Source organism: Nicotiana attenuata, unplaced genomic scaffold (genome assembly GCF_001879085.1).
Source record: "Nicotiana attenuata strain UT unplaced genomic scaffold, NIATTr2, whole genome shotgun sequence".
Taxonomy (NCBI): Eukaryota; Viridiplantae; Streptophyta; class Magnoliopsida; order Solanales; family Solanaceae; genus Nicotiana; species Nicotiana attenuata.
The window spans coordinates 39,316-51,350 of record NW_017670780.1 but is presented as its reverse complement, the minus strand read 5'-3'; the positions used below and the strand labels follow the sequence as shown (position 1 = coordinate 51,350).

The 12,035-nt window shown below is 37.6% G+C and overlaps 2 protein-coding genes across 3 annotated transcripts; one reads left to right on the top strand and one right to left on the bottom strand.

Annotated features, from left to right (window-relative positions):
• The first annotated feature begins 3,387 nt into the window (after positions 1-3,387).
• LOC109243260 (ubiquitin-fold modifier 1) lies at positions 3,388-11,106 on the top strand. 2 transcript variants are annotated; one of them, XM_019410170.1, is made up of 4 exons: positions 3,388-3,608; positions 3,698-3,795; positions 5,709-5,741; positions 10,894-11,106. In XM_019410170.1, exons 1-4 carry the CDS (start codon positions 3,523-3,525, stop codon positions 11,052-11,054), a joined length of 378 nt encoding a protein of 125 aa, XP_019265715.1. In that variant the 5' UTR covers positions 3,388-3,522; the 3' UTR covers positions 11,055-11,106. The 2 variants fall into 2 exon arrangements, with proteins under 2 accessions (XP_019265715.1, XP_019265716.1); XM_019410171.1 differs by lacking the exon at positions 10,894-11,106 and adding an exon at positions 6,956-7,298 and having other exon boundaries at positions 3,397-3,608.
• On the bottom strand, positions 7,820-10,149 carry LOC109243259. The gene is made up of 2 exons (XM_019410169.1): positions 9,828-10,149; positions 7,820-9,646 (listed from the first exon to the last, which is right to left on the bottom strand). The coding sequence occupies exons 1-2, from the start codon at positions 10,000-10,002 to the stop codon at positions 8,073-8,075; spliced, it is 1,749 nt and encodes a 582-aa protein (XP_019265714.1). The 5' UTR covers positions 10,003-10,149; the 3' UTR covers positions 7,820-8,072.
• Positions 11,107-12,035: the final 929 nt, after the last annotated feature.

The window sequence follows — 12,035 nt, the reverse complement described above, 5'->3', positions numbered from 1 at the left end:
TTCAATGTTGAAATGAAGCTAAAATTACTCAAAACAGCTAAAAAATTCGAACCCACGAGCGCAGCTTTTAGTACTAACTATCTGCTTAACCTAAAAATGGAAAAGAAGCTATTTATACTAAGCTGATAAATCTGGACAAAAATACCCCTGTGGGGTTAGTGCGGACCGCACAAAATGGTGTGCGGCCGCACTAGGGCTCTTGACATAAAATTCCAGCTCTCTGAACTCAGGCAATGCAGACTGCACAGAATCGAGTGCGGCCGCGGTGGCTTCTAGTGCGGTCCGCATGAAATGGAGCGCGAACCGCATTGGCTTCAATCTCCAAAACCGGCACCTCTCTGATCTTTGGTTCTGCGGACCGCACTAAATCGAGTGCGGCTGCAGTGACTCCAATGCGGACCGCATTAAATCTCATGCGGCCGCATTGCCTGTTGGCCTGGAAATCACCTTCTCTAAATCTCACTTGTGCAGACCGCATAGAATGGTGTACGGCCGCATTGGGCCTGTTTTGCCTGAGCTTTGTTTTGTCTTGGTTCTTGTGCAAGTTTCACTCCTTTTTGAGCTAAACTTTGACATCTTGTCACTTTGTTGATCAAACCTGCAATCAAGCACAACTTGTAAGCCTTTTGAGACTATTTTGTACCAATTTCTAATCAAAACATAAGTAAGAGGGAGTATAAAATGCACCAAAATCCCTAGTTATCACTTTCCCTTAAGATTTGAGTCTTCTGTGTTGATTGTAGTTCGTGTACACGAGGTGACGAGTGCGTGCTCAGACTTATTTGTGGAAAAATTGGCCTTTTAGAGTTCTTAGGTCTTTATATTCACTGTGTAGGTATGTGTTCTTGACATGACTGAGTTTCCTATTTATTTGTTTCACCTCTACATGCTTAATTAGAATTAATTGCTTCATGATTCACTCTTATTGCCTAATTGACTCCTAATTGATTTAATTGAAGAATTTTGCCTCTCCTATTATCATGCTATCTTTTCATAGTTGCTTATCTTATTTGTGAATTTTCATTACCCCTCCTGAAATTGTTTAGTCTTAAGTGAAGCTAAGATCATCTTCCCTTAATTGAATTTTCGAATATCCACAAAATTTGTCCAACCTTAAAAGGAGTTTAGATAATTTATATCTTGTTAACTTGCCTTTATTTGGAACTACTTGACTCGTGTTGATTTCCTTGTTATTGACATGTATATTGTGGGATCGTCGCTATATATTAGTTTTCCCGTTGTTGAATTGTTCCCTTTATGCCAACATTCTTCTCTGTGGTTACTCCTTGTGAGTTGGTTCTGCCGTTTCCTTGCGATTTACATTCCTTAAGTTGATTTACTTGTCTTACCTTGTATTATTGTCATTTGTTGTTGTTTTATGTATTGTGGTGATGTACGAGCTTTCTGTTGTATTGTGACTGTGGTTTCTGTTGGTTGCGCTACATGTTTACTTTGGGACTACGAATCAGTGTACCGGGAGATCCCCCTGTATATTTACTTTTGGGACTATGGGACTGCACTCCGGGAGATCCCCCTACATATACTTTTAGGACTACGGAACTGCACCGGGGAGATCCCTCTGGATAATTACTTTTGGGACTACGGGACTGCACCCGGGAGATCCCCCTGCATATTTACTTTTGGGACTACGGGACTGCACCCGGGAGATCCCCCTGCATATTTACTTTTGGGACTACGGGACTGCACCCGGGAGATTCCCCTGCACATATATTGATTTTGGCTATAGTGCGGGATACCAAGAGATCCTCGGGATACCAAGAGATCCCTGGCACATATATTGAGGATACCAAGAGATCCTCGGGATACCAAGAGATCCCTAGCACATATATTGAGGATACCAAGAGATCCTCGGGATACCAAGAGATCCCCAGCACATATATTAAGGATACCAAGAGATCCTCGGGATACCAAGAGATCCCTGGTACATATATTGAGGATACCAAGAGATCCTCGGGATACTAAGAGATCCCTAGCACACATAATTACGTTTGGGACTACGGGACGATATCTTGGGAGATCCCCTACTAAAATCATTGTGTTCTGAGCTGATGTTTTCATTGATCCTATCCCTGTGTAAACATTATACGTGCTGTCCGTTCCATTCCTTATACTTACTAAGTTGGTGCAAACTATGCTTGGACACTTGCACAAGCATACACGTGGTTAATCACCCTTATCGGGTAGGAGGCTCCCTGAGATTTCTGAGTATAGACGCACCCCTTCTTTATTTTCCTTCCATGTGAGAATGACTTTTTGGGCACGTGAGTTGTCAGTATGATTATGAGGTGTGATGAGGGCACATGATGCCAAGTGTTAGGGTTCAGGTATTGAGACCCGTATTGTATGATTATGAGATGAGGTGTCATAGGGTGACTTATATTCGAAGGATTATCTTTTTGAAAAGATTATATTTGAAAGTATTATTTTGAAAGAAACTCTTTTGAAAAGAACACTTATTTGAAGGAAGTATATTTCAAACCATTTTTATCACTTGAAAAGAGTTTGACTATTTGTGATGCTTGTTGGTTAAGACTTAAGGTGAAAACTATCGGAGTTGTTAAGTATGACTTGTCTTTACTGTATTTGTGATTTCGGATTTGGGTTGTGTTCTCGCTTACCTTTCCGTGTTTTCTTTATGGTGTTTTCCCTGAGTACTTCCTGTTTCCTTCCTTATTTTAATTACTGAATTGTTAGCCGTATCGCGTAGTCTCTATATAAATATCAAGTTCTATATATTAGACCAGTAGGTGTCTTGACTGTTCCTCGTCACTACTCCACCGAGGTTAGTCTTGATACTTACTGGGCACCACTGTGGTGTGCTCATACTAAACTTCTGCACATTTTTTTTGTGTGCAGATCCAGGTATTGTTCGCTAGTAGTTGTGCAGATTCTTGCCGTAGGAGACTCAAGGTAGTCCTGCTGCTGCGTTTGCAGGTTTCGGAGTCACCTTCCTATTTTATATTCACACTGTTGTACTTATTTCCATACGGTTGTGTTTAAAAGTTGTAGTGAAACTCTGTAGAGCTTATGACTTGTACTACCGGATTTTGGGAATTATAAGTTTTGTAGAGATTTTGCTTCAAGACTATTAAATTTCATTTATTATTGTGATATTTCAGCATGAGTTAGGCTTACCTAGTCCCTAAGACTAGGTGCCATCACGATCCCCAAACGGAGCGAAAGTTGGATCGTGACACCGCGCATTCACGCGGGTGATAATACTAGTAAATAAAGATAAAAAAAGAAATTTTACGTTTTGAAACCACAAAAAGAAAAAAAGAAAAAAAAGAAAAAAGAAAGAAAGTGTTACAAGCTGAAAATTGAGTATAAGTAGGTTTCAATTATCCCTTTTAATGCTGTCATGGTCACTTCTGATTGGCTGCTACAACACATCTTGTAATTAGGTCCCAAATCTAAAAGAAAAACTAATATTAGGACAAAGCCAAAGTTGGATTCTTCAAACGCAGAAAAATTCCAATACAGTAGCGGTAGTGAGAAAAGATGGCGAGTGGAGGTGCTGCTGCTGGTGGAGGAAAAGTGTCGTTCAAAGTCACTCTTACTTCCGATCCCAAATTGCCATTCAAAGTGTATGTATTTCTTTTTTGTTTTCTTCATAATTTAATGTATCATTTGTGTTTTCATATGGATTTTCTCCTTTATTGTTGATATATATCAGTTTTAGCGTACCGGAGGCAGCTCCGTTCACCGCTGTTCTCAAATTTGCGGCGGAGGAATTCAAAGTCCCTCCCCAAACAAGCGCCATCATCACTAATGGTACCCTTCTCCCCTCTCCTTTTGCCTTTTGTTATGGTTTTCTGTTTTTTGTTTTTGATTAGTCTAGTCAGTTAGGATACACTGGTTTTGTTTTTGATTAGTCTAGTCAAAGTAAATTGCGTATCTGTTGCCCAAATTGGGATTGAGGCATATTTGATCTATTGATTGATTAAATAGGAATTATAATATTGATTTTATCTAGAACAAATCTTGAGTAACTTCAATAATTATATAACTATGGTGTATTGGGGAAAATCGAGTCCACATTTGGAATTAATTATGTGGCTGACATGTCAAGACACATGGATTAATAGAGGAGTGACAGTTGGCAAAGAGTACACAAAAAGACGCGGGTCTTAATAGGTACGGGCAAAGGTTCAAGAAAACAAAAAGGAACGGTTACTCGGATCTCTTGATAATTTGAAGAGACACCGTTGGAATGAACCAAGACAGCAAAAAGTACAGATACGTAATATCTGCAGTTAATGATGGGGAATGTTATAGAATCTTCACAAAACAGTTACGATTGCCAATCATAACGTCTCATTAATGTCATTAATTGCTCATAATGACTCTATTATGAGAGGAAAGAAACGTAGTACTTAGAAATAGCTATAAAAGGGAGAGAAATAACATTTGTATGGGAACACTGACTATTATTGGAATATAATCATTTACATTGCTTTATATTGCTTACTCAGCTACTTCTCAGTTCAATTTTCCTTTCTTGTTACCTAATTATTTGCTTTTATGATTATCAGTGACCCGAGTTCTTCTAAAATTACGCTTTGATCGAAATACCTATTTTCTGGTTAAACATATGGAAAGAAATTAAAGTTTGTTGTAAGAATGAGACTAAAAGTCTAAGAAGTTGGATATGGGGCATAATTTTACCCCTGGGCCAGGAGCTAGCTGATGAAGAGACGATAGCCCGTTCCCTCAACCGATGTTTGACATTCTAACACCTTTCCATACATCCATGGACAACATAATATGAGTCCAACATCGGGTAAAACAAGATTAGGGATGGATCTAGCTCTAATACCATCTAAATGAATCTTGGCCCTAACTCAACTAAAAAATTAGCTGATAAGATGAGGATTGGTCAAGACCATATAAGGAAACAACTTCCCTTCTCTCAACCAATTGGGAAATTCTAACAAAATGCAAACTTCAACTTTGAACCCAATAGCATGCTTGTGAAGAAATGAGGGGATTAGATGATTGTTTAGAGCATTGGGTTTAGCAGCTTTAACTTTCTCAATTTGGATTTGGGGTATTGGGATTTTAGGTGGTCTTGGATGTACTCTTTTGTCTCATGCATGGTGTGTTTTGTCTTGTGGGTTGACCTTTTTAGTAAATTTTGGGTTGCACTTCTCGGTATTCTTTTAATTAAAGTTATTATCTACAAAAAGAAACTTCTCCTAAGAGTTATATAAATATAGACAAACAAATTAATCAAGGTAAGTGCCACCAGAGGTAACTCTGTATTAAGTTGGTATGATGTAATCCCTATTGAGTTATTTTTCGCACTTATGAATAAAAATGATATGTATTGCTCATCAGTTCCTCATATGCCAAAGTTGATTTTCAGTGGATTCTAAATTCTCGGGTAACATTTGGATCAAAATTCCGAAAGGGAAGTGATTGAAATATTTCCTGTTAAGAAAATTGATGTTTGAGATTGCCAATGTAAATACGGGTTTCCTATCTGGTTCCAAGAAAACAATATCTTTGCTTCCTTTCCGATGTTTTGCTATTCTTCGCTCTTCCCTTTCAATGTACAAAGGGAAGTAAAAGCAACATGCTTCTTATTTATTGCATGTAATTATTAGAAAAGCTTGGACTTTTACTATAAGGTTGTATTACATTTCCTTCTTTATTTTAATTTTTTTTCTTTTGTCTTGTTGCAGATGGAGTGGGAATTAATCCTCAACAAAGTGCAGGTAATGTCACACTTTACATGAATATTTTTTAGTTACCTCATCTTTTTTTTTTGTTGGTTTCTAAATGATTGTTTATTTGTTTTCTGGACGATAAACGATCTTTGGGGATGGAAGTTTTAAAATATATATTCCTCGTGTCTGATAAAAATTTAGTGCATTAGAATCCGAGAGATTTTCGAGGCTTAGTGGCTTGTTTAACAAAAAAATTGGTCTTTTTTGAGCTCCTTACGAGATGCAGAGATCTATAATCAGAATTTCATGGTTTGAACCTCCACTGGGAATTTTCTCAAGTGAGGAAAATCAAATTTAGGATACTCTATACAGCGGTTAAGGGCACTTTCAATAGAGTTATTTGGAAAAATCCAAGTGTTCCAATGAAGACTAGAGATTGGATTACAACAACAAACCCAGTGGGATCCCAGAAGTGGGGTTTGGGGAGGGTAATGTGTACGCAGACCTTACCTCTACCCCGGGGAGGTAGAGAGGCTGTTTCTGAAAGACCCTCGGCTCGAGAGGAAGAATAGAAACAGAGATTGGATTATGCTATCTTATAAGTTTATGGATGAAGTAAGGGGTCGTGTGGTTGGGAAACAAGTTATCCCATGATTAATTATTCCGGGATTAGTTATCCCACCCTTCCATGGGGATAAAAAAAAAATACAATCCCGGGATTAGTTATACCACGATTTTATCCCAACTAAACGTTAGATAAACTCATCTCAATTTTATTCCCGGGATTAATATCCCTTATCCCTCGTACCAAACGAGTCCTAAGAGAGCATGCAAATTTATAACACAAGCTTCTCCTTTTTGTTCTTTCTGCCTATAGAATAGATTAGAAATGCAGAATAAAAAAGCTGAGTGGCGAAAGAGTTGTTGCATGGAGCTCAAGGTACCATTTTTCCATTTAAATATTGAGAAAAGGAAACTTTATTAGTTAGTGGAAGAATAAGATCGATGGAAGTCTCTCTTCATCTTTTCTTTTGGTTTAGAGCAATTTGAGACTGCTAAAGATAGTGTTTGAACTTTTTGGTGGAGAATTGGTTCTTGTCTTTTCATTGTGGAATTGATCCGACTCTTTAGCCACAAACAATTGGCGGGGATTGTGTATTCTTTTACCATGACATGATTAAATATCTTATCCTTCAGTGCTGAACCTCTATTTTCCTAGATTATCTGGTTTTGAATTTATATGAAGTCAAATGTTATTTCAGGTAACGTCTTTCTTAAACATGGATCTGAACTGCGCCTAATTCCTCGCGATAGGGTCGGTGCTTCGTGGATCTCATTCTGAATGTTTAGCTTTATATTTCATCTTACCTAGGAGGTGGGGATATTATTTCTCAATTGACTAGCACATTGCCTTTAGATGTCCTTATCTTTTGATGTTTTAATACTAATTACTAAGTACAGTTGAGTATCAGATTGAAATGAACAATGTTAAAAAAAAATGAATAATGGGTTTTGTTGAGAACTGATATCTAACTTGAGGATTCAATTTGCCATGTCAAAATTCTATTGGGAGTAATCAATAAAATGGTTACTCTGTTGCTTCTATTTCCCCTTCTGTTGCGCATTCTTTTGGTTAAAAGAATTGGTCTAGTTTCTGAGATCTTGGTAGGTTTCTGAATGGACATTTTCAGACTTATCTTCCGCTGCTGTTCGGTTTCTGCATGATTGGTAAAGAAATGATCCCTTGTTTGGGAAGTATAAGGAGAGATGATAGGTTTTCTAATTCTTATTTGGTTGTAGGTTTCGGGTTGTAGACTTTGTTTAGGTTCTAACAGAGGGAAATCATTCCCTTTATTGTATTTATAACCTTTCTTTCTCAGAGATGAATCGAGGGACTAGAAAATGTCACCAGTTTCTTTCCTTCTCCTGCTTCCCCACACAGAATATTTGGTCTAAAATTAAATTCTGAACCACAGATGAAATTTTTATAAAACTAGTTTTGAAGCTAGTTACTATTAATAGTTTTTAAGGTACGTGTAAAAAAGAAACACCACAACTAATATAGACCAGAGGGAGTAGGACAAAAATGTGAAAAGCATGATAGAAGGAGAAACTAGTGCACGCAATTGAAAGAAATGGAAATTTCCTGAGTAAATTAATGTAGTAGTATCTATAAGAACGGGGGTGTAAAAGTGTGGTTGCAATTTTTCTTCCTTTTTTTTTTTTTTTGTTGTTATTTATCAACAAATGTGGAAAAGAATCAATTCCAGGTCAGGTCCTTTCCATTCCCAGAATATCAATCCTCAGAGAATGAATTGAATTTAAAAAAACATTAAATTACAAAAGACTTTTGCATGAAGGCCTCAATTCTGACAAAGTTCACACTTCATCCCCATTCCAATTACCTTTCATCTTTGGACCAGTAGGCCCTTCTTCTCCATAAACTTCATTTGGCAATACTTTCACCAATTTTACAAATGCAGCTTTCAAGTTCCCTTTCAGCAAGCTCTCAATTCTCTTGACTTCATCCTCAAGTGCATAACTTATTTTTGGTCCCCATTCTCTAGTATAATTTAGCCAGGGTGGCTCAATTATTTCAAGATTTTCAGCTGCAACTACTGAATAATTCTCCCCACAGTCTAAAACCAAGTTACTCTTAGCTGTATCATTCCTTATCCCAATATCTCCAGTCCCTTGTAAAACCAGCCCTGGTTTAGGATAAATGGCATGTCCATTTAGTGAAGAATAGGCCACTACTTTGTTACCATTTTGGAATTCCGCTAGTGGTGCATTAAACCATGCCCCTCCACTATGTTCCGACAAGTAAACTTTGTGCAAAACCCCATTGAAATTGCTAATTCTAAGTGTTATATGTTCCCAATCACCGATGTGTTCGCCTATTTTCCCTAATGGTACATCGATTAGGCCAAGTTTAGCTGTTCCAGGTCCATTGAATGGATGGAAGATCCACACAGCTATATCAGTGAATGTTGCCCCTAGCATTGGTTTAATGTGGAGATATACCTCAGAGCTTAGTAAATCTCCTTTAATGGCTTTCTCTTTGTCCTTGGCGTCAATTGGCAAGTCTAGCCAATATGCACCATCATTGGGACCACCTTGTGGAAGATTCGAGCCATTTGGTTCAATGGAACTAGGATTGGATTCTTCACCTTTTTGGTATAGCAAAGCACCATTAGCAAAATACCAATTGACAGAAGAAGGAAGATACTTTTCTTTGGGGTGAAAGTAAACAAGTGGAGAGTATTGTTGAAATAATGCTTGAATTTGGCCAAGGCTAGGCATAGAAGAAAAGGTACCAAACTTGTTATTCTTTAAACAAGCAAGGTATAATGTGTTGGAATCATCATCTTGATCACTTTTGATCCTAGCTAAGAATGTGCCTACACTGACCCCTTGTGCTTTTATGCCCCTTTCTTGAGGTCTTATGCTATGAACATTGATACCATACGCATTGCTCGTTGTACCTTCACCCCAGATCCAACTCTCAACCTCTAATTTATCGGTAAAATTGGATTGAACACATTGGATTTTGTCAAAGGAAGGTTTTTCAGGTGAGGTTGTGACAACATGGCCTAAAGCTTTGTAACCCTCAGGTGGGATTGGCAGCCAAATATAGCCATCATCAGTGCTATTTTTGTTCTTGAGCTTTGAGGACTCACTACTCCAAACAAGTGTATAATCAATTGGATTCTTTAGAGTTTGACCATTATTCTTGTCTTTCCCTACAAGTACCCAACCAAAATGGGGTTGACTGTTTGGTTGGCAATAGCATCCAAACATGGAAAATCCATCTGGAATTGGTGAAGGCTCATAAAATGTTGCTCCAAGATTATCTGGCCCTCCTTTATCAATAGCCCAAACTTTGTTAAATGTCAAAATCTGGCAAACTTCTAGTCCTTCTAAATCAACATATCCACTTCCAAATTCTCCACCTGTCATTAGAGCGTCAAGTTCATTAAACTTATCAAACATGAAAGAAAAAATGAATGAAAGATATGTAAACCAATTAATGTACTGAAATGGGGTGTTCATGGTTCAGTTTTGAATTGATTTTAACGTACATTTTTCTACTCGAGAACTACTACATAAGTAAAAAGAATGTGAAATTCAAACCTGGTGGCCAATTAGGCAATGGAGATGGAAGCTTGAAAATTGTATCGATGGGCAAAGTTTTCCTTTCTTTGTCTAAAGAAGGAATACAATTTCCCATGAGAGAAATGTTTGTGAATAGCAACTTAGAATAGATTGGGAAAATATCATAACAAGTAAATAGATTGGGAAAAAGCATATTCCAAGTTTGAGGTGGTTGAGAATTGTAGGCCAAGGCAATTAATTTACTGGTTCCATCAAGATATTGAGTACAACAAGTTTTCTTATAATTTCGTGCAAGCTAGCATGCTAGATGCTTATCACTATACTATAAGGAATACTGTACGTATTATTCAAGGTTTTTATTAATTTCACATTTAAATCTATTTGACTTCTAATTCCATAATTCAATTTTTGGTTCATGTCTTAGTTTTATCTACAAAGTGCTGAAATTTCCTATAATTTACGTTATTGGTCTCGTCTAACCTTCAATTGTCACATAGTTCATTTTCTCGGTTTGTCGAATTCTTTTTTATTTTTAACGTAACCTAATTAGATATTATCAGTATTTTTAAATATTTTAATGTCAATATAAAAATAATCAGTTTTCTAGATCTGATTCGTCTTTGATTTGGTGTGTTTTTTCGGTTTCTTTGAACACCCCTAAAATAGCAAGACCAATTTCTACGCAACAACATGCAAAGCACATGCATATAAATGACCGACAAAATAACTTTTGTCAAAGTAATGAATGAGTGATGGAAAATTTGCAACGTACGCAAATAAAAAATTACGTACCCCGTGCAATTGGGTCTTTTGGTCTTCAAAAGTTGTTGGTATCGTAACTATTACCTCTGAGCAGTGGCTAAGCCATCTGGTTATGAGGATGATCAGTTAACCACCCTTCATCGAAAAATTGCACTGTATATATAGATAAAATATTACTTTTTAGAAGTATATATCACATATTGAACACCCTTTGTCACTTTTTTCAAATTCGAATACCATTGAGTAAATTTCTAGCTTCGCCACTGCCTCTGAGTATGCATATATAATCTTGAAACGAATCTATTGTATACGGTGAAATCAGAGGAGCCGATCTCATGGCCATTACGACGCTCCATAGATACGCCTGCTAGGGCTCGAGGCGAGGCTCGAGATGTAACCTCGAAGGATTTCCAAACGATCAACTCTGAGGCAGCGCAGATCGATAGCTATGATGGAAAGATGGGGAGTTCCCTAGACACTTGATTAAAGCCGGCAAAGTCTATTAGGCTAGTCCAATCCCGTATCATGGCATTAAATGGCTGTACCATCCCCATATCTTTGTAATAAATGCATTTGTACTATATTGAAATTCCCCCTCATATATAAAGGGGATCCTTGTCATTTTGTAAGGGGGATCTGATACACAAGATACAACACACCACATTAAATACAAGAACATTCTCTGCTCTCTAACTTAAACATATTCTCTTGGTCTCATTATTTGCATTCATTACTTATACTCATTGTGTTCTATTTATTGTTCATCATTTATTGCTCATTATCGATCATAAAGAGCCGCAATCGCAGCTCTCATAACTGTTAATCCTTCATCGACCGTCCTTAGCCGGGCATCCGACCCGATCTCGAGGCCCCTTATACGCAAGCTCGAGGCCTCGATTTCCAGCCATTCAGTTTAATTATCACATTGTCTACAAGCTATTATCTTACTTTCTAATCCTTCCCTTAGCATCTATTGCCTTACAACTAGCATAAAAATAGATCACATATTTTTAGAACCACAAAATCAAATCTAATTGTTATTACCATTTTCAAGCTAAACAGTTTGGCGCCCACCGCGGGGCTAAAAATAATAGTGATTGTTTTCTTGCTGGTTTACTACATAATGCAAGTTATCTTGCACACTTTTTCTTGTCCAAGATCTTTGATTTCAGGTCATAATGTCTAACTCAGTAAACGCACATGAAAACAACAATCTTGAGGACCATGGAGAAAATGGTGTAGCTGTTCCAGGTGTTGGTGTACCACCATAAAACCCTGAGGATGCACAAGAACCAATTCCCGTGGACGCGGTCTCGCGCGACGCTCAACACGTCGAAATAAGCTCCCACACCAACAGGAGCATACACCAAGGAGATCAACAAGAAGCTCAAAAAACCCCGGCTCAAGAAGAACAAGGGGTTAGCCTTCACGTCATTTTCGAGATGTTACAAACGCAACAACTGG